Here is a 25272-nt window from a genome sequence, read left to right on the forward strand (position 1 = left end):
TGTAGTAGCAGATGATCCATGCAGGCTTGTTAGCTGGGGCAGGGGAGAGGCTGGAGGCTCAGAGGGCCCGGCACCAGGACAGTGGAGGGTCTCGGGCTCCAGGCCCCAGGGCAGTGGAGGGTCTCGGGCTCCAGGCACCAGGACAGTGGAAGGTCTCGGGCTCCGGGCACCAGGGCAGGGGAGGGTCTCGGGCTCCAGGCACCAGGACAGTGGAGGGTCTTGGGCTCCAGGCACCAGGGCAGTGGAGGGTCTTGGGCTCTGGGCACCAGGGCAGGGGAGGGTCTCGGGCTCCGGGCACCAGGGCAGTGGAGGGTCTCGGGCTCCGGGCACCAGGGCAGTGGAGGGTCTCAGGCTCCGGCGAACTGTGTGAACCTGAAAACATCACTTCCTCTGGTTCTTAGTTTTTAATCCAAAAGTCAGGGTTTTGAGTTCAAAGCACATGGCAAACACAGCTTCCTGGAGCCCAGACAAGAAGGACTGAGAAGTGACAAACTGTTCCAATTGAACAGAAGAGTGGCTCCCGGCAGGGGATCCAGAGACCTCTAAGGTCCCAGTAAATGGAGGTAGCCTTGTCCAGGTTCCTGGCTCTTCAATCACCTGGCCTCTGGCGCACCCTACAAGTGTGTCTCCTTCTCCCAGGCAATGAGTTCTCGCTTGACTGGCAAGGGCGAGCAGTTGAGAGCAGAGGGGCCATCCTGAGGTGGACGCCGCCCTGGCTGCGGCAGACTGGGGTCCGGGGTGATGAGTCTTTGGATGCGCTGTGGGGAAGAGAAGCGGGACATGAAGGAGCATGAGCGAGCGCTGGGGTGAGCGGGAGGATGCTCTTTGTGGATGTGTCCCCAGGCACAAAGCCAGGCACTCGGGGCTAAATGCAGGATGGTTCTAAGATGAAAATGGACATGAGCGGTAACTGAGAGTGTGAACTCCTGGGTTCCAGTTCTGACTAGAATACCTAGGCAATCTCAGGTAATCTGCCTAAACTCTTCCATCCCTTTAGCCCCCTCACTTTCCTCATCCATAAAATGGGGGTAGCGACACCTTATTGTACAGTTCCTGGCACAGGGCAAGTGATAAATGCCACGATTGTCATCACTGTCCTAATTACTATTGGTATATATCCCGTTAAGTACGTCCCCAGTCATCTGTTGATTTTGGTGTGTCAACCCTCCCCTCGTTCTCATTTTTGGCTACAAATACAGTTGTGATGATGGGGACTGAGAATCTTGAAAACCTCACTGTGACCAGGAAGCAGAAAGCATGTCAATGAAGAGACATACTCAGGCTGCAGGTATGAGGATACAGGAAGAGGCTGGAACCCAGAGGCCTCTCTGCAGCCAAATCAAATGCTAGCCGCCCCCATCTCTGACCTTCTTGATATGCAAGAATTCAAGAAGCTCATTTACTTAAACCACTGTAGATCAGCTCTCTATTACTGTTGGGCAGTCTGACTTTGACAGACATAATTAATGTCTTTATGGGTCTTCAGCAATGGTTTCTTCAAAGGAAGCATACCCTAAACTGCACAGGAGGCGTCTGCTGTGCCCCAGTGGGGGCTACGATAAGCAAAGAGGCCAGGAGCCAAGGTATGCTTGGCAGTTTTCCTAGATCCAGAATGTGTGTGTGCCCTTTAACACTTCTACATCTGGCGCTTTTAGTCCTCGTTTTCCCTTAACCATTAAGTAGTTTGTTCCTTACTAGCTGGCCTTAGAGATCAGTCTGACACCTGCTAACCTAGGGTTGCAGAGTCCCGCTCTTCAAAGGCTTTTAAGATCTCCCTATAGCCCCTGGGCTTTCCTGCGTAGGGAGCTGGTGTGTGCTCCTGGCCTCCACAACCACCTACCTTCTTGAAGGAACCCTGGGTCTGCAGGAGAGTGATGATGATGAAGAGAGGGACACAGGCCATGGAGGAGAAAGCCAAGAGCCATCCAATGAAGTAGCCCCAAGACGGGTACATGTAGACGTTGTTGTATTTGAGTGGTGTGTACTTGCTCAAGGAGAAGATGAAAGTGGCCTAAAAGGGAGAGGGGCAGGATGAGACGGGGGCCACTAAGAGTCCCTCACTGGCTACACCAGCAGCTGAGGACAGAGGACCACCCAACCACACTGAGGGGCATCTGAGGTAGGACAGCGTCATGGGGCCATCAGTCACAGTTGGTGAGTACGGGGGCTGAAGAGTTCATGGCAGACAGAGAAGGCCTATTGGGAGGAAGTAGGGCTGTGAGGGAGGGCTGAGGCAGAAGGATAACTAGATGAAGGAGGATGGATGAGGGGCCCTGTAGAGAACAGAGAGCAGGGGACCAGCCCTCCTGCTCAGGCAGGAAAGAGCCCCCAGATCCCAAGTCTTGCACAGATGAGAAGGAAAAGGGGCAATGGATAGGTACATACCAGGCAAAGGCCTGGGGTCAGAAAGAGCCAGGAGATCTTCACCAAGGGCCATGGCCGGTAGCCAATCATGTCCTCAACGTTGTCATAGAAACGGTCTGCCCCTGTGCCAGCAGATTTGGTAGAAAGGGTGAGAACCAGAGGTGAAGACAACTTCTTGGCCTTTGGGAAAGACTCCCCACATCCCCTCGGCCAACCTGCCTGTGATAGAGATGGTGGCACAGCGGGTAGAGAGGCAGACCCAGCCTCCCAGCCACGGAGCAGTGACAGTGGCAGAAGCTGCCACTCACCAGCTGTTGGGACAATCTGCTGTCCTGTATCCTGCTCACACAGCAACATACACGCCTAAAGAGCCAATCCCAGCAAATATCCTCACTGACCCACACCGCAGAGGGGAGAAAAGCCAGTGGAGTACTGGAAGAGAGCTGTGTGCTGGGTTCCAGACCTGTGCATTCCTCAACGCTTGCTACTACCAGCTTGACTTGTGCTTAAAGACTCTGACTGGCTTTGTTTATGTCTACTCGCACACTGGCCCTCATTTCAGGTGGAACCAGTCTCCTTGGATGTGAAGAACCATTCACTGGTGACCACATCTGGGGAACTCCTCTAACCCCAGCTCCCTGCCTTCCCACTGATACTGACACATGAACACCAATCTTTAAAGGACCACAGCGTTGCTTTTCTAAAGGCCAAAATTCCAAGCCCAAGCTTGCCAGGAAGTGTGATCTATCAGCTTCCTCCACCACCTCGACCGAGCTCGTTAGAGCCTTTGAGTACGAGAGTAGCAGGAGAAATAGGCGGATATCTAATGCTCAGTGTGGGAAGGTGGGAGTCAGCTCCAAGGTCAGGAAAGGACGCCATGGGAAGGCCAGGTGATGATGGAGTAACCTTTTTATTCAGGCTTTCTCTAAGACCCTAATATGAAACCGGGCAGTGGTAGCACATGCCTTTAATCCCAGCACTCAGGAGGCAGAGGCAGGCGGATCTCTGTGAGCTCGAGGCCAGCCTGGTCTACAAGAACTAGTTCCAGGACAGGTTCCAAAGCTACAGAGAACCCTGACTTGGGCGGGGAGGGGGAGACTCTGGTGTGGGAGGTCCTTCTGTCTATGTGTTGCTTCTATTGGTTAGTGAATAAAGAAACTGCTCTGGCCTATATTATAGCAAGGCAGAACTTAGCTGGGGGGGGGGGGCTAAACTGAATGCTGAAAGAAAGAAGGCAGGGTTAAAGAGAAGCCCCGCTAGAGACAGACACCAGAACTTTGCCCAGTAAGCCACAGCCTCGTGGCAGTAAACAGATTAATGAAGATGGGTTAATTTAAGATATGAGTTAGCCAGAAATATGCTTAAGCTATTGGCAAAATAGTATTGCAAATAATATGGTTTCTGTGTAATTATTTTGGATCTGGGCAGCCAGGAACAAACAAGCAGCCTCCTACAATAAGACCCTAATATGAAGTGGCTACTTATTCTCTCTTCTATGAACCTTTGGACATTGCACGGTGTCCCTGATCTGTGGCAGAGCATGCAGGCCTGGAGAGGAGATAGCATCTCCACTTGGTAGCTGTGTAAGCTTAGGCAGTATAGCAGGTGTCCCCAGCCTTCTTTCCACCACACGAGGCCGATTTGCAGACCTTGCAATGGCCTGTGACCTGCCCAGTGCAGTGCCCAGAATCCCAACTGTCACTTAGACATTGAGACACTGAGATTGCTACTTAGTGATCTCAGTGCTGTGGGGCCCAGGCCATCCATGGAAGTCAGGGCATGACAGTGACCACCTCACTGTAGGAAGGCAATGTGTAACAGCCATGATGGGGGTCTCTCCACGCAGTGTTCAGTGTTTAACAAAGCCTGCATAAGTGGCTTGGCTGTTGGAAGGGAAATGAAGGAATGGGTGTGGGGGAAGGTGTCACGTTAAATGGCCTTAAATGTCCCCTCTGACTGGGACAGATGAAGGAAATCTTTTTTGTTCTTGTCTTGACTCTAAGAGAGACATCAGCCTCTTCAGGTCGTGTATGACATTCCTAGAAAAGGGAATCCGAGCAGCCAGACCAGACTCCCGTTCTGGACAGAGCCTGCCCTCATCAGCTCTAGAACACCTTGATCCTGCCGCGTAGCCACCTGCCCCACTCACCATACACCCAGCCGATGCAGATCACCTCAAACAAGGAGAGGAAGAGCAGGCATATGCCGCTGGAGGCGTAGTAGTCAAAGAGCTGGAAGATGTACATCCCACCCTGCGGAGGAGGAGGGAGCTGAGGCCCAGGGAGGACCAACACCTGCTCCCACAGTGAGGTGTGCTGGCCTGTCCTGCTCAGAAGAAACTTTTGGCAGCTAGCAGGAGTCTGTTCTGCCTGACTCTGTGGTCAGGAATTACCATCGGCCTTGGGACAATAATTTCTGATACCCACAAGGTGCTGGGGGTGGGGGACCTGTGGTGTATTATCTGCCCAGTACCCACTCTTGGGGGAACTGGTACCCTTTAGTCTGTTCCTTTCGGGTTGTGGCAGTCCTCTTCCATATTGAAAACCTAGGGAAGGATCTTAGCCTGAGCATTTGTCAAACTCAAGAAAAAGCCTGATTGGCTGAACGGGGAGAGGTGCAAGGATCAGAAACAGCCTTCATTGGACTCACAGAGGGAAATCTGCTTGGAGGCCAAGCAACCTGAGGAAAGGGAGGTGGGACATAAAAAGGAACACGCCAGATTCATACATTTAACGGAAACCAAACTAGCTCCAGACTTTGCTATCACCTGACTCCGTTCAGTGTCCTTTGTCTTAGGGTACTCGGGGTGTGGCACCCATCACCAACACTTAGATTTTAGTGAGTGGGACCTTCAACCTCACCATGAGGGGACAAAGGGAGTGGGAAAGAATGATTCTGAAAAGTCAGCAGGCCCATGCTACCCTCTCACCTCAGTGACCAGAAGGAGCCCCATCAAGTAGCACACAATCGCGACAACCAGGATCAGCAGTTCACGCCGCCCTCTCTTCCTAAGCTGCTGGGGAAACATGTCCATGGAGGAGGTCACCAGGCACTCCATACAGACAAACTGTGGGCCGGGAGAGTAGAAGAATGAGGCAGTGGTGCAGCCAGGGCACTGCCCCCCACGTGACCCTGCCATGCTTCTACACTGGTGTGGGGGCAGGGGCAGGAGCAAGCCAGTTAGTCCCTCAGCTACAACTTCTCATCAATGACCCAGTAGGGAAGGTTGGAATTGGGGAGAGGTTCTGCACCTCAAGGCTAGGACGGATGGGGCTGGACCATGTGGCTGGGAATGAGCTTCTCTAGAGCAACTGGGAGAGTGCCCATGTCTAGGGGCAGGCTCAACCCTGAGAGCAAAGTGGCGAGCCCTTTCGCAGCAGGGACTCTGGAGGCCTGGGACTTCCCATCAGAACCCCAAGGAAAAGACTTGCGCCTGAGTGGGGTCTCTGATTCGTGGTCAGGGAGAAGCACATGAAGGAAAGTACTGCCAAGAGTAGCAGAAGCTGAAATGGGGACCCGAGACAAGGGTTCCATACCTGGCTGTCCAGCCCTAGAAACAGGAGCATGAGGAAGAAGAGGCAGGACCACAGCGGGGACAAAGGCATCATCGTCACGGCTTTGGGGAAGGCAATGAAGGCCAGACCGGGACCTGCCAGGCACACAACACAGCTCTCTGGACTTCAGACCACTTGCTACCTAAAGAGGAGCCCTGTCCTTAGCACCGTGTGCCACCAGGAGTTCCTGGAAACATCTGCACACGTCTCCACATCCCTGCGAGGGTCAGTGAGTGTCTGTGTGCTGTTAGTGTCTAGGTGTATCTGAGAATTCCTGTGTGTGCATAAGTGCCTGGAAACTCGTGTCTGTGGGGATCACCTGTGAACCTTTGTGGGCCTCTGTGAAGGTTTGTGGGCCACTGTGAGTGTCTATGAATCTTACAGGGTCTGTGAGAGTCTATGCCCGTCTCTAAACATCTGTGTGCATCTGTCGGTGTCTCTGTATGCCTCGATTTTCTGTGAGCACCTATGTGAATCTGTGAGCATCCATGAGTGCAGACTTCGGTGATTTTATGTGCTTTTATGCTCATTTATGAATGTCTGAGTTTGCGCATGTTTGTATGTGAATTTATACATGTGATTCTTTGTGAATGACTAAATACACCTGTTTTTCTGTGAGCATTTGTGAGTGTGCACGTCCATGACCTCTGTGTGCCTCTGAGTATGTCAGTGAGTGTGTACTTCTGCGATCTGCATGTGTCTCTGTGTGTCTGTGAGCATTTGTGAGTGTGCACGTTCATGACCTCTGGGTGCCTGCGTGTCTGTGAGCATGTACTTCTGTGATCTGTGTGTGTCTGTGAGCATCTGTGATCATCTGTATGAGTCTTGAACATTTTTATTACACACTTGTGAGCACCTATGTAGTTGTGAGCATCTAGAGTAGTTGTGAGCTCTGTGGCAGGCATGTGGGTGTGGCTGCTTAAGGAAAGTAAGTTCATTCTATGCTCTTCCCTGGGACAAAGCCTCATTATGCTTGTATTCTCTCTCTCTCCCTTCCTCCCTCTTTTCCTTTCTTCTATCCCACAGTTCTAGAAGCTTTATTTATGCCACACAACCCCCCTGCCCCCAGTTAAAAAGGCCCCTAGCCCTGGTTTCTGGGACTCCTCCCTCTCTGTAAGACAGGTCTGTGTTCTCTGACTCTCTTTTCCAGAGTCCCAAGAAAACTGTGGGTGTGGAGAGTGTCCCCTACCTGACTCAGCCACTTCAGAAATGGGTATTCCCTGCTCTTGAGACATGAAGCCCAGGATGGAGAAGACGACAAACCCAGCCACGAAGCTGGTAGCGCTGTTCAGGAAGCAGAGGGCTATGGAGTCCCTGTGGGGATAAAAGAAGTCAGACAGAGAAGGGGAAGAAAAGAGAATGGAGAAGAAATAAAGCAACCCAAGAAGGAGAGATCGAAAGGCAGAAGGTAACAGAGGAAGAGAGATGAAGAAACCTAGAGGGAAAATGGGAAGCAAGGATCATGATATAGAGAAAGACAAACACACCAGATGTCTGGGGAAGAGGGGACCAGCAAAGGTGTGGAAGAAACTGGGCATTGGAAGGTGTCCACACAGGTACTGCTCAGCTCCCCAAGAGGCAGCGTTGCCCATGCCTGCCCATTCCCGGCCACTCACCTGTAGCAGTTGTTGTGGTACTTGTTGTAGCTGCCCAGGGCTGTTAGGCACCCCTGGCAGATGGCAAAGGAGAAGAAGATCTGGGTGCCTGCATCCATCCATACCTATGTGAGGCCCAAGAAAGTGGAAGAGGCAGCGAGGGCTTAGAGTTGTGGCCGGCAGGACACAGCCCCCATTACAGCACATCCCACCCGGCATGGTGCCTGCATCCTGCTCCCCCGTAACCCACAGCCACCTTCTCACGGGCAGCACCCATCTTCAGTTTGGCTCTGAGTACTCAGGAAACATCAAGGGCGCGTGGGCTGCTTGTTCCCTAGGTAGCGTGTACAGACCCAGAGGGACCTGGACCTGGCGCAGTGGAGTCCCTGCCTTCCTTCAATCTGTCTGTCTGCACGGCACCCTTTGAACTATGACCTGGCACACATGCTCCCTCATCAAAATATAAAGAAATCCACCAAGACTTCTTGGCAGAAGCAAAGAATGTGCTCGGACAAGTCCTAGAGGAGGAAATCAAATGGCCAAGACGTCCATGAGAAAATGCCCAGCCCCACCCGTAGTGAGCAATAAAATAAACCATAATGTGATAAGTGTTACTACTGGGTCTACAGCGCTACCAAAGAGTCAAATAAATTATAACTGGGGCTGGTGTCGTAGTACTGGCTGGAGGTGCCGGGTTCAATCCCTAAAACCAGGTTAAAAAGTCAGGCACGGGATATGTACTCGTAAGCCCAATACAAATTCAGGAGCTCCCTGGCCAGGCAGCCTAAGTCTCAGGCTGGTGACAGGCTCAGGAGTGGGTGGGGAGTAAGCAGCCCTCAGATGGAAAAATATTCAGAAAAACAAATTGTACCTGTCCTAACAAGGACCAGCTTTTTCTTAGCACTGCTGCCTGTATGGAAACAATGGAACGGCTATTTCTAAAGGGCTGATATTATGAGAAATCGAGAGAGAATTTAACGTGCGTGGTAGGACGAACTTCGGCCAGACACACATACCGCACCCTTTCTAACGGTAGATCTGAGAGTCCGTAGCTCTGGTGTTGTGGACAATCACCCTCAGATACTGATAGACTGTGTCTATTTAAAAGTAGGCGTCACCTCAGAGTCTGAGGCCAGGGGTCAGGGTCCAGCAGGGCAGGGAGATGGTCTATTTGCTCCACTGGGCTACCCGCAGCAACAGACGGTACTTAGCTATTAAAAGAGGCCCTCAGGATATTTTTGCTGAATAAATTATGTTTGGAGGGGATATTACACAGATGCTGAGGTGAATTTAAAGGTGAATGCATTTAAAGGTGAATTTAATGGCATGGAAAAGGCTCGTAATATAATTTAAGTCAAAAGGATCTATTTCTCTAAATGAAATTATCTCAACTGTGTTCACACATGTACACCATGTGGGTAGGGAGGTGAGAGGAAGTACACTAATAGTGGTGATGGGATTTCTAGAGCCTTCCATTCGTTTCTCACAGTTTTCTACGCTATCTAGTTCTTCTCCAGGACACAACTGTTTCTTTTAAACCAAAGGAAAATTAATAGAAGACTTTGGAAGCACAGTATAGTCTGGTGAGGACACATCTCAGGTAACAGTCCCCTTGGGGTTCCCACCTGGGGGTCCTTGAGGCGGAGCAAGTCTGGCTTCAGGTAGAAGACAATGCCCTGGTAGGCTCCAGGAAGGGTGACACCCCGGATGAGAAGAATAATCAACATCAGGTAAGGAAAAGTGGCTGTGAAATAAACAACCTGAAGGGAAAGCAGACCAAAATCACCGCTGGCATGGATACCCAAAGGCGGGGAGGAGGAGCGGGGTGACAAAAGGGGAGGCAGGGGTCACCATGATCGTCCTGCCCCACCTCCACCCGTCCCCAGGCCGAGCAGATAGCCAACACATTCATCACTGGAGCTCAGATCTCAGACTTCACACAGCCGCTGGCAAGCGCATGCAACATTCCACACCTCCCCTTACACATTCCAGTGGCTCTGACTCCCCAACAGCGTGATATACACCACCAGCAGGGAGGGGACGAGGGGAGAGAGCAAGCGGGGAAGATGGGAGAGGAAGATGCTCCCAGGCCGCAACCTTTCAAAGACACCTTTAAGTCCAGAATCTGGCCCCCTCCATCCACCATCCCAGGTACCCTCCCCAAACCCCTGAGTGTGGGTGCTCCTCCGGGAGGAAGGTGACCACACTTGTCTGGCAAGCTGAGGCCAATTTATACTGTAATTTTCCAGGTCATGGCTGGGGCAGCACAATGGCCTGAGCATCCTAGAGACTCCAAAGGGACTCCATGCTGCCCCGACCTTCTTGTGTCTGTCTGGGCGTCACTGTCACCAGCATTGTTCTCATCTTCACTGTCATTGCCTTTTCTGACCACAGCCCAAGGAATAAGGAATATTATCACCATTAATGGTGATATATCTCCGGGAGGCTCATGCGTTTGAACACTCGGTTCCCAACTAGCGGTACTACACTGGGAAGTTCTGGGACTGTGTGTGGGACAAGGGCCTTAACTGTGAAATGGGCATTGTTACAACCCAGCTCTGCTTCCCATCCCAACCCTTGGCTTCCTGGTCAGCATCGTGTAACGACCAGCCGCCTCTAGTTCCCACCACCACAGGGAACTCTCCACCACGAATGCACTCTCTCAAACCCCAGGCTGAAATCAACCTGTCCTCCGTTATGGCGCTTCTCAGTCCAGGCGCAAGGGCAACCAGAACATTCGGAACCTGCCAGTCTTGATTTTGAAAAGCGTGAGCCATCACTCCCAGTTCTCTGGACTGGAAATGATGCCCAGGTCTGAAATCTCACTTCAGAACAAGCCCACTGGATGCCCATTCTTAACTTATGGGCACTGACCCCCAAGATGACTCTGTTTGCTGATGGGTATCTCTTCTTTGTGTATCCTTTAAATACAACAGGAAAGTCATAAGAATATGTGGCCCTGTCACACATAATGGAGAGATACATGGACGCACACAGGAGAAGAGTGGGGGGGGGGGAAGCAACTCCCTCTACCCTCGCAATTGCTGGCAGCTTGGAAACTGATGAGCTCCAAACACGGGACTCTCCTGGTTTATTCTGCTCTAAATATTGCTCAGATAAGCAGGTCTTTAGAATCCTGTTGCGGGGAAAAGGTCTCCCCTTGTATTGAGTTAAACCCTTGTTCCTGCAACTTTACCTGTTCTTATATGTATCTCTCTCCAAATGCTCTTTGGTTCTGCTCTCCTGAGGGGCCCTCTCAAGTGTCCCTGAGGACTCTGTGACTGTAAGCACTCCTAAGGAGCCAAGGTACCTTACCTTGCCCGTGGACTTGACCCCCTTCCAGATGCAGAAATAGCAGATGATCCAGGCAAGCAGGAGGCACAAGGCCAGCTCCCAGCGCAGGGACCCCAGGTCATGGATGCCCGATGTAATACCCAGAACCCGTCTCCTAAGGGATTGGGAAAAATAAGTGACGAGTTGAAAGACCAAAGGGGACAATCTGCCTCTGTCGCCAAGTCTCCTGAATCAGAGTTGGCCCAGTGGATGACACTCCCCGGGGCTTCCACACCCCTGCCCTCCCCAACCTCTCCATGGCCATGTCACGTTCCCACCTATGGTCTAGTTAAAAGACCAAATCACTGTAATCCCACAGGTATCCGTGTCTTTCTAACTTATCTGGGCTTCTCCATTGCACAGCGAGATAAAGAAAGTGAAGGTGCTGAAATTGGGAGTGGGTGATGGAGAATAGACACGGCCATGCCACAGCATCAGAGGGAGGTGATGGAAGTGTGCTGCCATCTAAAGATGAAGGTGAGGGCATGCGCATACAGGAGAGAGTTCAGATAATCCAGAAAGGGCAGGTGGGAGGACAGGGGTAGGCAGGTGAGTGCTGAGTGCGCGCAGGGTGAGCCAGTGGAGAAACAGGTCATGCAAACTGCCTGTAGAGATGGAGGTGTGCACCGTGCTGCAGGAGGGAGAATGGGGAGCACATTTCTGTGGTGAAAACACCAGTCAGTGCCAAGCTACCCACTGGATACCAGTGCGCCCAGCTCAGAAGAGACGCACACAGCTGGCTGCCAGGAGATGATAAAGGTGGTTTCCATCACCCTGCGGACAGGTGTCCAGGGATGTGTGGGTACCGCTGGAGTGTGGGGATGGAGTAGGACAGCCGTGAGAATGAGTGGAGGCAAACGGGAAAATTCAAGTTTACAGACATGTGAGGGCTTGGGGTAAGTGTGAAGGTATAGGCAGGAAATCAAGACTGAATGTGAAGGTTCCCTTATCCCTCGGCGCTATGGATCTTGGGGGGCAGAGGGTGGGTAATGCTTGAAAGTGTGCACAGAGTCTAAAGCAGGCATCAGCTTTCAAACCCTCATGGTAAGTATGAAGGTGCAGATAGGCCATCAAGGCAGGATGTGAAGGTTCTCTCATCTCTAAGTGATACAGGTCTGGGATGGGTAATGGATGGGCAATGCTGGAAGACTGCACAGAGTCTTAAGTATGCACCACCAATGTTCAAGTTTGCACAATCCAGACATCCAGGCTCCCTGTGCTTAGGACCCCTGGCATATCGCAGCCAGGTCCAGGACCTACTCCCAGAATTCCATGACAGGTGAGGTGAAGTTCTCAGAGTGGCTGGCCGCTGTGGCTGCCGAGTGGTTCATAAAGTCCACGCAGTGCTCTGTTGGGGACAAGATTGGGATGACCATCCGTTAGGGACCAGATGAGTACAGATGCCCTTGCACTTGCCCTCTGACCTTGCAACTAATGCTTCCCACCATTTCTAGGCCCAAGAGTTTCCTCAGGAGCCAGGATATCAATGGGACCAGCTCCTCTTCCCTGTAGAGCCTGTGTCCGCTGCCCTTGCTCCCAGTGAGTCTGCCCACTCAGACAACACAGAGCACAGACATGCACAGCCCACATGGGAAGTTCCCGTCAACCACCTGCCCTTGGCCTGCCCATTGTCACTCTGACTTGTCACCCTATAAAGAACCTAGTCCCTGCGCTGGAATTCTCCAGTACTGGTCTCAAGGTGGGCTCTTCCTTCTCTCATTTCTCTATAATTGCTACACCCCTTTTCTCACCCATCAAGGTGAATTCTTGTTTTGTTGATTAATCTACCTCTATCATAGCCAGGTCAGACAATGTGGGATCCTATCACCCCTTACTCACCTTTGACAGAGTGTTCGATGTGAGAAGTACCCAAGAGCTCTTGCTAAATGGAGGGAGGCGTGCCATGGTGGCATGACAGCCCCGTGGATTCTGTCAGAGGTCTACAGCTACACAGAAGGACCAGGCAGTAGAACCGACAGCACAACCCACACAGCTCACTATAGGGCAGGGTCTATGATGCCTTCTGTCACAAGCCACCATGGGCCAACCTCATGGGCAAGGCCCCATGGCAGGGCGGACACACACACACACACACACACACACACACACCTGTGTTCCAAGAGTTGCTGCACGTCGTCCAGGGCAGCTCCCAAGTAAAGGAGCTGAACAGGTAGAAGAGAGCCCAGGCAAGGATGATGATGTAGTAGATGTTCAAGTAAGACTCAATGACCACAGATGCCATGCCAATGCCTTCGGGAGCAAAGAGAGTCAAAGAAATCAGCCTAAACAGAAAAACCAAGTCACGTGGGGTCTGCCGGTCACATGTGCTCCTTCACCGAACTTCACATGTCGGCATCTTAAGGACAGTGGTTAAATGCCTTATCTTATATATCCTCCCATTCCAGCAATAACACTTCCTCCCCAATTCTTTCCCTCCCCTTCCATCTCCAGCGCTATCCCCAGCTCCATTTCTCCCTGTCTGCCTTTCCTAATTTTCTATTACCATCATATATTACTTGCAGAATGAAAAGTGGCAAAGCAGGAAGGAGCAGGGCGAGCTTGGCAAGAGCAGCAGAAGCCAGTGGGGAAGAGCTACCCTGGAGGAACTTGGTCTCCTCGGTGGAAACACACTGTGGAAATTCTCACTGCGCCCTTAGCTGCAATGCTTTACTAGGCTGGAGAACCCATTAAGGGTCTTCTAAATACTACAAGAGACCAGCTTATGCCCCAGGAGGTGCAGCTTGCAATCAGTCTCATCTTTCCCCAGTGTTTGGTCAGGGAGCCTTCTCAGGAGCCAGAGAACCTAGTTTTTATCAGACACACTCCATCTGTTCAAATAACCCAGGTAGCATGGTCCTTCAGGAACTAGCATGAGAAAAGATCTCTCTCTGCATCTTAAATATAAGGGATGTCTCAGAAGCAAGGGGGCTCAGGGCTCTCCATTGCAGCTCGGGGATCTGGCCAAGCCACTAAAGGAGGCTGGTGAGAAACACCCCCAGCTGCTGTGTCCGCATCACAGATCTCCAGAGAAGAGCGAGCACACTGCCCATAATCGAGGCGAGAAGAAAAGAGCACAGGAGGCCCTGGTTCAAACTCTCAGCTAATGGTGCCACTTCATTTATCTGTAGAATGAGGTCAACGAAGTGAGGAGCAGCCTGGGTAAAGGGACGCACACAAAGTGCTCACGTGAACCCTGGCACAGCCAGGCTGCACAGAGGTTGGCTGTCGCCGTCAGCAGGGATTCTGTCCTTATGTCCTCTGAAGCCTGTTAGGGTCATGACATGGAGTCAGAGACATACTTTCCCTGGGTCAGATGAAGGTTAAGGTTCAGGTTTCTGACTGCGTCTTCCAATATCCACACCTCATTTGGTGCCTATAAGTCTGTACTGTTTCTCTTGACACATCCTTCTCCCTGGTCATCTAAGCTTTGGGCCCCAAGAAGCTTATGTCACGCAGCACAGGAGAGGATAGCGTGGAGAGTGGGCCTGGGGATAGGAAAGCAAGAGCAGCAGCAACAGTAGAGGCAGGGCAGGATGGTGAGTCCAAAAACTGAAAAGGGGAAGGTTGGCGCTCACCTTGGAGGAGGGGACAGATCTTCCTCCAAGCAGTAACGCTCCCCTGGCTGCTGTACTGGCCCAGTGCCACCTCCAGGAAGAACACCGGGATTCCACAGCTGAAGAAGAAGATGAAGTAGGGGACAAAGAAAGCTCCTGAAAGGGAAGAAAAGGCAGAGTCTGAGCCACTTGCTGCTCAGGAACTCGAACTCCCCTCCAGCATCTCTACCCTCAGCCTCCTTCCTCACACACCTAAGGCCCACGGTGTCTCCCCCTGCCTCGCTGCATGCTGTCGGGGAGGCCCAGAGATGATCCTGACATGGGCCCCAGGGAAGGCAGGCAAACTGTTGTGGGACAATGATCTTATACCCTCAAAAGATTTGTCAGTTGTATTGTTTTAATATAATTTAATTTAATAAAACACTGATTGGCCAGTAGCCAGGCAGGGAGTATAGGAGGGGTGGCCAGAACAGGAGAATTCTGGGAAGAGGAAAGATGCAGTCTATAGTTGTCAATCAGACATAGAGGAAACAAAATGAAAAGCCGAGAAAAGTACCAAGCCACCTGGCTAACACAGAAAAGAACTATGGGCTAAGATGTAGGATTTAAGAGTTAATAAGAAGCCTGCGCTACTAGACCAACCAGTTTATGGTTAATGTAGACCTCTGTGTATTTCTTTGGGACTGAACAACTGCGGGACCTGGTGGGACAGAAACTTCTGTAATGAGAAAGAAGTGAATCTTAAGACGGATGCTCCAATAAATCAAATCACATATCAGTTTTGAAAGAAAAGCATGTGTTTTGTTTAATTTGACAGGCTTGGTAAACTATCAAGATGGCTACATGTCAGAAATAAACAGACAAAGCCAGTTGGAAGCTCTCTTTGCTCACCAACAGTTTTCAGAGGACGTTCCTCTATCCCAGGGCCTGTTTGGTCTGCCTGCCCTGCAGCAAACCGTACAGGGACCCTGGGAGCTGCTGCTGAAGCATTATCTCAGCCCAGAGGTCCCTCCTGGGAAGAGGATTCTTGCTTATCTGCGCATTAGCACTTTACTTGTGCTTTCTGTATCGGACCCTCTTCTAAACTGCAGTAGCACAGAACCCTCACAAGCCAGCTTCCCACCAGGGAGATAATGCTGTCACCTTTACAGATAAGAGAGCCATCCGGTAAGAAACTGGCTCTGGTCACAGGGTGGGGAACCCTTGGCTTTTCTCCAGAGCTTCCGGCACATCAGCACCTCCAATGTCCTCTCCTCCAATGGGCTGATCTAATCCTAGCCCGAGAACACCGCCTGGCCACAGCCTCCTGGTGTGTCCCCATCTGTGCACCTAAGCAGCCTGACAGTGTCCACAGGGACCTTAGCCAATACGGGGATTCGGTTGGAGGTTATTTTAGACTTTCTCTCCCTCGGCTAGGATCTACCTTAGGCAATGGCCCGACCACTGACTCTTCCCTGAACCACAGAGCCAGAAATAAGATTTACAGAAGGCTCTCTCCTGGATGAGACATTTCTTAAGGGTGGCTAAGTTTAGTGGCTCCCCTCTCTCACAACCAGATGTGAGCTTATACTAATACATTATTATCTTTCTGCTCTTTTGAAAGGCGATTTTCTCTGCAGAACTGTGTTTTGCAGATCAAATCTTTCTATGAATCTTTCTACATATTTAAATAAAAGACGAATTTCCATCCAGTAGTGCCTGCGGTCAGGGGGACATGAGCCCTGTTATCACAGGGAGTTAGAAGAACAATCCTAGCCTAAAGCAAAACAATGGCATTTGAGTTAATCTATGACATCGTGTTCCCAAATAAATCTATACCCAGCTTGTTTAGAATAAGGAAAGAACTAACTCCTGGTACTTATCATTTTTCCTAGAACCCCCAAAAGCCAGAGGCTCCAAGATGAAAGCCAAGGCGCCTCACTTGGTCTCTCATATTAAAGCTGAGAGAAAGAAAGATGAGGTGGGGAGCCAGTCTGCTGAGTCGTAGTCCGTCCCTGGTAGGCTTGGAAGAACGCTTCCGAAAACATTTGGATGCCAGACCCAACCATGCTCAAGACTCTTCTATGAAACAGAACAGTCTAAATGCAGGACCCATCCACGACTTCCAACTCACTCACCTTAAGATGTACTATCAAGGGAATGACAGGAAAAGACTGTGTACTCTTAGTACAGATGCAACTTTTTTAAAACCATTTTTGATCCACAAGAGGGTGCCTCCATCAATGCCTAACCTGTGTCAAAGGGTTGGGCACACCTGCTAGATATTCTTCAGGTAAAATATAAATGGGGTTTAGAACACTTTTCTAAACAGTGATTATCTCTAGTCCGTTTCCTTTTCCTGGAACAGTTCTGATATTATAATAAGAATACACCACTTCTGCAAGAACTACCTTCCAGACCCAAGAATGAATCCCATTGGTCACAGAGGGTCCCTCCTCCGCCTTCTTCACGTCTGCTCAGATGTCGCCCAGGGTCCCTCTGTCTTCTCCCTACCGTCCTCCTTGTCACTCAGCTCGTTACCATGACAACTGCAGCTTTCACCAGAATGTAGCACACAGACCAAGTTCTGGCTTGCATCTAGAACAGAGCCTTGGCTCATGAGAGGCCTGCAGTCACGGGAGTTGAATGAATGAATGAATCCCGTTATCCACTATCATCCGTCAGAGGTAATGCCGAAGCTAAGAACCCAGGCCCCATGTTTCTGCTGGTTGACTCACCTAAATCTCACAGAGTCCTGGATAATGTATCACCCCCAGTTCAGAAAGAGGGATACTGAGGCTAGAGATGGAGCCTTCGAGATTCATGGCAGCCCCCTTCCATTTGACCACACTTCCAGAGAAGGAGTGGCGCTGCTGGCCAGGCCCAACGCTCCCCACCGCACCACCTGAACATGAACTCACCACCTCCATTTTTGTAGCAGAGATAGGGAAACCTCCAGACATTGCCTAGCCCAATGATCTCCCCAGCCACTGACAGCACAAACTCCATCTTGTTGGTCCATTGGCCTCGATCCTTCACCTGGTCCTCGCCGTTCTGGTCCATCATCTCTCCTTCCTCAGGGACCCAAGAGACCACAGGATACCCATCTTCATGGACTGCAACTTTCCTGTCCATACTGGATAGGGAGCCCCTGTAAGGTAAGGCAGGACTGTGAGAGGCAGTAACCTGGGAAGGAGAGAAAATGGTCTGTATACACACACACACACACTGCACACCCATCTCCCCTCACCCTGATCTCTCCAGCCCAGCTTTTCCGTTGGAATATTACCTTTCTTCCCAAGCTCTTGATGGCATTTATACCTAGAGTGATACTCTGCTCTCAGAGCTATGAGGTTGGGAAACAGATTCTAGCTTGCCAAGTCTTCAGCCAACAAAGCAATGGACGAAGCAGGTTTTCAGGGGTCAGAGACTTACCGGACACCACCCAGGGTAGAGCTGTGATTAAAACCCCATCCCTGAGAACCTTATAGCTCAAATCCCTTTTGGTCTTTATAACCTGCCACCATCCCCGCTGGCCCCTCTCTCCAGATCGCCAGTATACTGCGAATAACAGCAACCTTGTCTCTGTCCTCCAGACCAGAGGGCTCAAAGGCTGCTCAAAGGGTGCCGGGGTTAAAGGGCAGGTGCAACGGAGGTGGCTCATGGGGCTTTCCTGAGCTGTTAGGATCGATGGAGACCTGGTAAACATGGGAGCTGGCTCGATGTGGGTTCTGATTGGGAGGGAGGGAGGAGGTGGGGCCTCTAGGCAAGGCCAGATGAGGATAGGATTGGCATCAGGGCCAGCTGCAGGCCTTCAAGGAAAGCTGTTTCTTTGTATGTCTGTCCTGAGAAAGGTTAGGGATTCTGGGGCCAGGAGGGGTCGCTTGGATGGTGGTCATTTCAAGATGACCGCAAGATACTGAATGCCTGGCTCGTACAAGGACAGTCAGTCTGGCAGGAGCTGCCCATTGTGGCTGTTGCCGTTCCCTTCCCCCTGAAAAGTCCAGCATTCCTCAAGCTTCCATAGGCCACTGTCTGTTTTCTGTCCCCCTTGTCTGTCTGTCAATTGCCAGGAGGTAAAATTGCATTTGGAACTCACGGTTGTTTTCTCATCCCTCCCTCCATACAGCTGATGAGGCTGAGGACCCTACTGGCCCTGCTCCCAGGGATATGCCAAGGAGGCGGAGCCTAGACTGTCAGGAAGGCACTGTTTATTGGCCCTCACCTCCAGGGGTACTCGGGAGAGTCAAATGACCAGGTCTACTGAGCACTCTGTACTCCTCCAGGGCTCTGAGGAAGCACAAGGGAGTCTTTTTATGAAGGAAGACTCTGTTTATTTGTTGGTCCTTTTAACCCAGGCAACAGCCCAAGCCCAGGTCCGTTAGAAAGGCGTGGGCAGGAGCCCTAGAGTTGTGGAAAATTTTGAAGGTGATTTGGAGGGTGCAGGCTATCCCAGGAAAGCAAGGCAGGGCGAGGTTCTAGAATTGGGATAGACTCAGAGTTTCTTAACTGCAAGCTCCGTGTAGGAACAGGATAAGGGGAGGCACCAGCCTCAGGCACAAGGCAGGAGGAGGAGGCAGGGAGGGAGGGGCTCCAGGCTGCAGACCAGAGTCCATGGGTGTTCGGTTCCAGGGGAGAAGCCAGTAAGGCCTGAGCCCAGACAGAACTGAAACTGTGACACCCTGTCGAGTGGCCCCTGAATCATTTCCAAATGATAAATAACAAACAAAGGGCTAACGGAGGAGCCGGAAACACCGCCACAGAAGCCCCAGACAGGAAACCAGGTTCACCCGGATTTGCTAATTACAGCAAGGAGAGGTCAACATTTGGGTCAAGATGAGTCTAAAGACATACCGTTCTTAGTATCCACCATCAGACCTCATCCTGACGGGCTCTAAGTTACTAATACTATTGGACTCCCATTACAGGTGAGGAAGTGAGGCTCGAGACGGAGAATGACACCTGACACGAAGCTCATGCTCAGTTAAGTGGATCCCCAAGGGCTGACCCAATTGACCAAGATAACACGTGGTGGTGCGGGGTCCTGCTTTGTGACTTCGGTAAATAACGCCTCCTCCCTACGCCTTAAATCTAGAAGACAGAATGACCCCTTCTCAGTAGGGGCATTGGCCGAACAGAGAGTAAATGTGGAGAGATGTGTACAAGACCACAGCAGGCTCTTTGCAAGACAGGGGCTAGCTGGGCTCAGAGCAAACCCCAAGGGAGCTGGCAAAAGACAACCCTCACTCTCTCCAGACCACTGGAAGCTATTGCAAGATGAAGATGACCTCAGGAGCTAGAGGGGAAGACGTTGTGGGGAGGAGGGAAAATGAAAGAATGAATGAAGGGAACAATGGAGGAGAGCAGGGTCAGGGTAGCAAACCCAGAGCCCAGTCCCGGCCTGAGGCTGAGCTTTACCAAGGAGGAGAAGGAAAAAGAGAACCTGAGATGATGAATGGCCAAGGGCATGAACTTTCTATAGATAAGAGATTGGTGCTGGAGAGATGGCTCAGCCGTTAAGATCACTGGCTGCTCTTCCAGAGGACCTGGGTTCAATTCCCAGCACCGGCATGGTTTCTCACAACTGCTTATAACCTCAGTCCTAGGGGATCCCTCTTCTGGCTTTCTCAGGTACCAGACATGCATGTAATGTTCAGACATACCTGCAGACAAAACCATTCATATATATATAAATAAACCAATAAAAATTCTTCAAAAGGTTTTTGAGAGGAGCATATATCATAGGTAAGAATGGAAAACCGAGGCAGAAGAATAAAAGCAAAGGCAAACAAGAGGAGAGGGGCCAGAGCCACTGTGAGTGGAAGGAAAGAAGCCGAAACCACAGCACTGGACATTTAGGTTAGACTCAGGGGGAAAATGTCCAGGAGGACATTAGCCATAAAAACAAGCTGCACAGAGACCTCTCTTTTATTTTATTTTTATTACTTATGAAAGCACGAGGACCAGTAAGATAGCACATGCCTGAGATCTCCAGAACTTGGGGCAGAGGCAGGATGGGTAAGTCACAGGTCAGACCAGCTCTATAGTCAGAGCCTGCCTCCCAAAAACAACAGCTCCACCCCCACGGTGCCCTTTCACCTCTAGTCCTTTCACTAGGAATGACTCAGTGACAGCAAAGACGACCCGTTGTCCTTCGCAAGCTCTGGTACCTGTGCAGCTCTGGGTCTATACAGGCTGTCCAGACTGGGACATGCTGGGGCAGGCTGGGGGCAGGGGAGGGACTTCAGCACACTCGGGTGCCCTTGAGCATATCCTGGGCTCTGTCTTCAAAGGACTAGAATGTGCGGTCTTAATGCTCTTCTTAGAGCTACGCGCGGCAGGTTAGACAGAACCCCTCTCTGGTTCTAGGAGGCGCTCCAGAAATCCTGCCTGCCCACACAAACTGCTAGGCACCTTCACTCCCAATCCCAGCACAGAGAGACCCAGCCCCGCTCCAGCCCATACCCACATCCCAGCACCCACCCCTGCACACCCTGGTGCCATTCCGTCACGTCCCTTTGCACACACATACCTGTGTGCATGGCCCCAAAGCCTGGCTCCTCGTAGCCCTTCACACCCGGTAGGCAGCTGGGCTCTGTAGTGGCAGTCCACATCTTCCCAGGCCCCTCCTCAGCCCTAGTCCCAACCCAGGTGGCTTCCCCTCTTTTGAGAGGAGCCCAGGCTTCCTGTGCTGGCCCTGGCTGATTGAGAGCAGGCACCCCCAAGCTGTGACCGTTAGTTTCAGATCCATCCACTCACCCTTCCTGCCTCTGGAAACGAACCGCCCTCCCCTGGCAGGCAGAGGACCCGCCTCTTTCACCCACTGCTCAGGACCAGTTCCCCATCTGTGGATTCTCCTACTACTCAGCTGTCCCTTTGCAATCATCGTGTGGCTAGTGAGGGGACCGGCGGCGTAGCATCGGAGCGTGTCCAAAGGTCAGACTCCCTGTGGCCTCAGGGGACCACAGTTCCCTGCTTCCTGCCCAGACACAGTTCTGCCAGGTCTTGCCTGTGGTTGAGCCCTCAGTCCTCCAGACCTAGGGGTAGAGACACTGTGGGGCCCAGACTGAGCGCTCGCTCTTCGACAGGCATGCTTCCCACTCACCTGGTCTCTCAGCTCAGCCAGAGCTCTGACTCCTAAAAGAGGTAGGTGTCTTCAGACCTGGAAGAGGAATTCTCACCTTCACCTCTCCTGCTCCTCCCTGCCACAGCCCCACCCAGTGGTCCTGAAACACAGAGACAGAGAGACAGAGGAAGGGGGGACAGAGACATGCCACAAGTAACAAGAGAGATTGAAAAGTCTATACACCAGGATTACATCTACCCTGGAGAAGTCCAGCCTTTCTAACCCTGTCTCTGTATCCCCTCCATCCCCCTCTCTCCCAACTCCCTCCTAGTGTCTTCCCAGTGGGCACTGTCCAGGACAAGCCCCCCAGAGCCTTGCTGAACAGGTAACAGCCCTGGGCAGCCCTACCTCCCTGACCTCTCTCCTGCTCCCAGCCCTTTACCCTCCCTTACCCTTGCTCTCACCTCCACCCCTAATACTGGCTCCTTCTTAGGCAAAGTACAGCCCCCTCTTACCAGAGCAGTGGGACAGGAGCCACCAACTTCCAGGCTAGACACTGAGGACCTTGGGAGGGGAGCTGGCCTCAGTGACGAGGGCATGGGAGGAGGGTGAATCACACACTGGAGTTTTCCACCAAGTACCTGCCCTCTGTGGCTCCCCAGCAAAGTCGTAGACCTTGCAGCCACTGCCTTCTCCTTGGGATTTTCCTAGAGAAAGTTCCAGAGTCGGCATACCATGGGAAAGGGAATGCAAATAGGACCCCGGGGTACAGCCCTCCCACCCTGACTTTCCTCTCCTCCCCTACCACGGTCCCTCCGTCAAGGCAGATTCTGAGCCTCGGCTTCCCACTTGGAAGAAGTGGATGTTGTGTGATTTGCAGGGCTACTGTGAGGGTTGAAGTCAACATGGCCATGCCTAGGGAATCACAGGTACGGAAGGAGAGCTCTCTGTATTTGCTATAGTATCTGATGGGGATTCTGGGATCCAGGCACTCAGATTCTGGGCAGCATTGAGCTCATCTGCAACAGCCTGGCAGCTGTCAAAGGTGATTCCACATGGGGAATGTATGTCCCCTCAGCCACGATGGGAAGGATTTTCCAAAACAGGGCTCTGTGTGTGTCTTCACAGTGTGGATGTAAAAAGGCCAGTGGCCTCTGGGAAAGCTGAGTTGCTTCCTCGGTGCTGGGTGGTATGGAAACAGAGGAAGTTGTGGGGAGAAAGGGAAATTTCCCTCTGTGTGGACTTCCCCTTTGTCTGCTAGATCTTCCTTAGCAGCGGAGGGTGTGAAGTGAGACTGGCAGCCTGTAACTTTCCACTGGCACCCACCCCCTGGCCTCTGTTTCCCATCAAGAAGAACCAGAGTGAGTCCATCTCTTAACCCCTTTACCTCAGTGAAACCAGAAGTGGGGCTGGGGACCGGCCCTGGAAGGAGAAGCCATGACCTGCCAGAACCCACACACCTATCGGGCATGCTCAGTTGTCATGGTGCAACCTGTGCCTCTGGATCTGAACCTGTGCCTCTGGGATCTGAACCTGTGCCTCTGGGTCCCACGAGCACATGCTCCTTTCTCAGATCATTGAGAGTTGATGGGCAGGAATCTCATCGCATGAGTCTCTGCTGATGTTTTAGCATCTGATGCATGTACCTCAGAGCAGCCCCATGGCCTGTATTAGCTGGGTGGGTGGATGGGAGAGGGAGAGAAGAAGGGAAAGAGGGAAGGAGAAGGATGCAGCTGCAGGAGAAAATGACCGTATTCATCCCTTGGCTAGGACAGCATATGCTGGTCTCTTGGAACCAGGGTCTGAGCAGGATATGAAGGGCTCCAGTCCCACTTTTTCTGGACAATACCCCAGTACGGAGCAGGGACATTGGACCACAGGCTGTTTGGGGCTACTTCTTCTTTACTTCCCTTAGCCTAGTAAATCCATATCCTTCTTCCTGAGACTTAGGGTAGAATCTGCCCTGAATACCTCCTGGGGTAGCCACTGTTGGAGTACAGACACAGTACATGGAAGGGTTTACCAAAGTGCTTCCTGGGGCGGCCTCTGCTGGAGCCTGGTGATGCTGTGGGGTAACTAGTCGTGTTAACATATTTTAGAGGAGAAACTGAGGACTGGAGTTTCGGCAAACTAAGTTTGCCAAAGTTATTGAGTATGAGAGTTAAGGTCCAAAGAAGACTTTGAGCCTCTGTGAAGAAGGCTGCCTGGGTGAACCCTTTGTCTAAGGCTCACCAGGGGCTGTCTGTGTGCGCATGCTTGAGGCTGAGCCTTGGGCAGCTGACGTCTTCAGGCAGCCTAGTGGGCTTGTGCTTAGTGAGTGCCTCCCTGATGCCATGGGCATCTTATCAGGTGCCAGTAGCTCCTAGGCTTCTGCCTTCTGCTCTCAGAGATCACTTCCCGTAAGACTAGGCTCCTGCCTACTGGCTTTCTCTAACTGTGGCGCCTCCCCTTCCTGTTCTGCTTTCTTCTTCAGTGTCCTGCTGGATCCAGTCTGTGTCCTGCTGGATCCAGTCTGTGTCCTGCTGGATCCACTTCTGTGTCCTGCAGGATCCCGTCTGTGTCCTGCTGGATCCAGTCTGTGTCCTGCTGGATCCCGTCTGTGTCCTGCTGGATCCAGTCTGTGTCCTGCAGGATCCTGTCTGTGAACTGCTGGATCCAGTCTGTGTCCTGCAGGATCCTGTCTGTGAACTGCTGGATCCCATCTGTGAACTGCAGGATCCCGTCTGTGTCCTGCAGGATCCCGTCTGTGTCCTGCCAGGTTGACACAGGTTTCCACCCTTCACCTCCCCTCTGCCCCCACTCCAGCCAAAGTCGAGTACCACGGTTCCCAACCCTGACTGTACCTAGGTTTGGTCACTCATGCCTATAATCTCAGCACTTGGGAAGTTGAAGCAGGAGGATCTCTGTGAGTTCAAGGCCACACTGAGCTGAGGCTGAGATCCTGCCTCAGAACAACAAAAAAAAAATGAAAGTGCTGGTTGGCCAGCCCTGACCACACCAGCCACATTCCTCACACCTCCACCTGCCAGCCCTGCGTGGGTAGCCAGTGTCGTCCTCCCACACCCATCCCCAAAACTGGACTAAAAAAACAGTTGGGTCCCTGACTTCATTTGAGCCCCAGAATAGACCTGCATGGGTTAGAGTACATAGTGTTATTCACATCTGAAAAATGAGCGTGAATTCCAAGGAGTTTCTATCAAGACATGCCATGAGATGAGCACAAGCCAGGGACAGAACCCGCTCCCTAGTTCTTAGGCTAAAACACATGGTTTTCATAGCATTAATCCCACCATTTGTGACTCTCATGAGCGGGTCTCACCTCACCACCACTGAACCACCTCATTTCCTCAGAGGATTTATAAAACTTTGATCAAACAAAGTGACAGAGAGAGACAGCATACACACAGAATGGCCTACCCAGGTTCCCTGGCAGTATGGCCTACCCAGGTTCCCTGGCAGTCAGTATGGCCTACCCAGGTTGTCACCATCTGTGACTCCCTCTCAACACACTTTGTTTGTTTGTCCAGGAAACTGCTTCTGGTCCAGGCAGTGGTGCACACCTTTAATCCCAGCACTCAGAGGCAGAGGCAAGTGGCCAACCTGCTCTACAAAGCAAGTTCCAGGCCAGCCAAGGCTACATAGTGAGACCCTGTCTCAAAAAAAGGAAATGTATTGGATTCCGGTTCTGTCCATACATGTGGTAAATACAGCGTAGTGCTATAGTCATCTAGAAACAGGGTCATGTAGATGGAGAATAGAGACAGTAGAATCCTGGGTTTGGGCACATTAAACCTGCAGGACTATGACCAAGCCTGTGTCCAAGGCAC

At 51.7% G+C, this 25272-nt stretch overlaps 1 protein-coding gene across 5 annotated transcripts; it reads right to left on the minus strand.

The window, feature by feature from the left end:
* On the minus strand, positions 1 to 21600 carry Slc6a12 (solute carrier family 6 member 12). 5 transcript variants are annotated; one of them, XM_075982882.1, is made up of 15 exons: positions 21485 to 21600; positions 17301 to 17530; positions 14422 to 14556; positions 12956 to 13096; positions 12107 to 12194; positions 10829 to 10961; positions 9139 to 9273; positions 7535 to 7638; positions 7108 to 7232; positions 5901 to 6013; positions 5294 to 5431; positions 4514 to 4616; positions 2386 to 2486; positions 1841 to 2011; positions 1 to 758 (listed from the first exon to the last, which is right to left on the minus strand). In XM_075982882.1, the coding sequence occupies exons 2-15, from the start codon at positions 17512 to 17514 to the stop codon at positions 615 to 617; spliced, it is 1845 nt and encodes a 614-aa protein (XP_075838997.1). In that variant the 5' UTR covers positions 17515 to 17530; positions 21485 to 21600; the 3' UTR covers positions 1 to 614. The 5 variants fall into 5 exon arrangements, with proteins under 5 accessions (XP_075838997.1, XP_075838995.1, XP_075838998.1 ...); XM_075982880.1 differs by lacking the exon at positions 21485 to 21600 and adding an exon at positions 20912 to 21120; XM_075982883.1 differs by lacking the exon at positions 21485 to 21600 and adding an exon at positions 17958 to 17977.
* Between the last annotated feature and the right edge of the window lie 3672 nt (positions 21601 to 25272).

Source organism: Microtus pennsylvanicus, chromosome 8 (genome assembly GCF_037038515.1).
Source record: "Microtus pennsylvanicus isolate mMicPen1 chromosome 8, mMicPen1.hap1, whole genome shotgun sequence".
Taxonomy (NCBI): domain Eukaryota; kingdom Metazoa; phylum Chordata; class Mammalia; order Rodentia; family Cricetidae; genus Microtus; species Microtus pennsylvanicus.

Coding starts and splice junctions, on each gene's coding strand:
- Slc6a12 (XM_075982879.1), bottom strand. CDS start 17,694: ATGCCATCAAGAGCTTGGGAAGAAAG. Junction 10,962..12,106: donor CCTGTCATGGAATTCTGGGA/GTAGGTCCTGGA, acceptor CCAATCCCTTAG/GAGACGGGTTCTGGGTATTA. Junction 7,639..9,138: donor TCCGCCTCAAGGACCCCCAG/GTGGGAACCCCA, acceptor GGCCTCACATAG/GTATGGATGGATGCAGGCAC.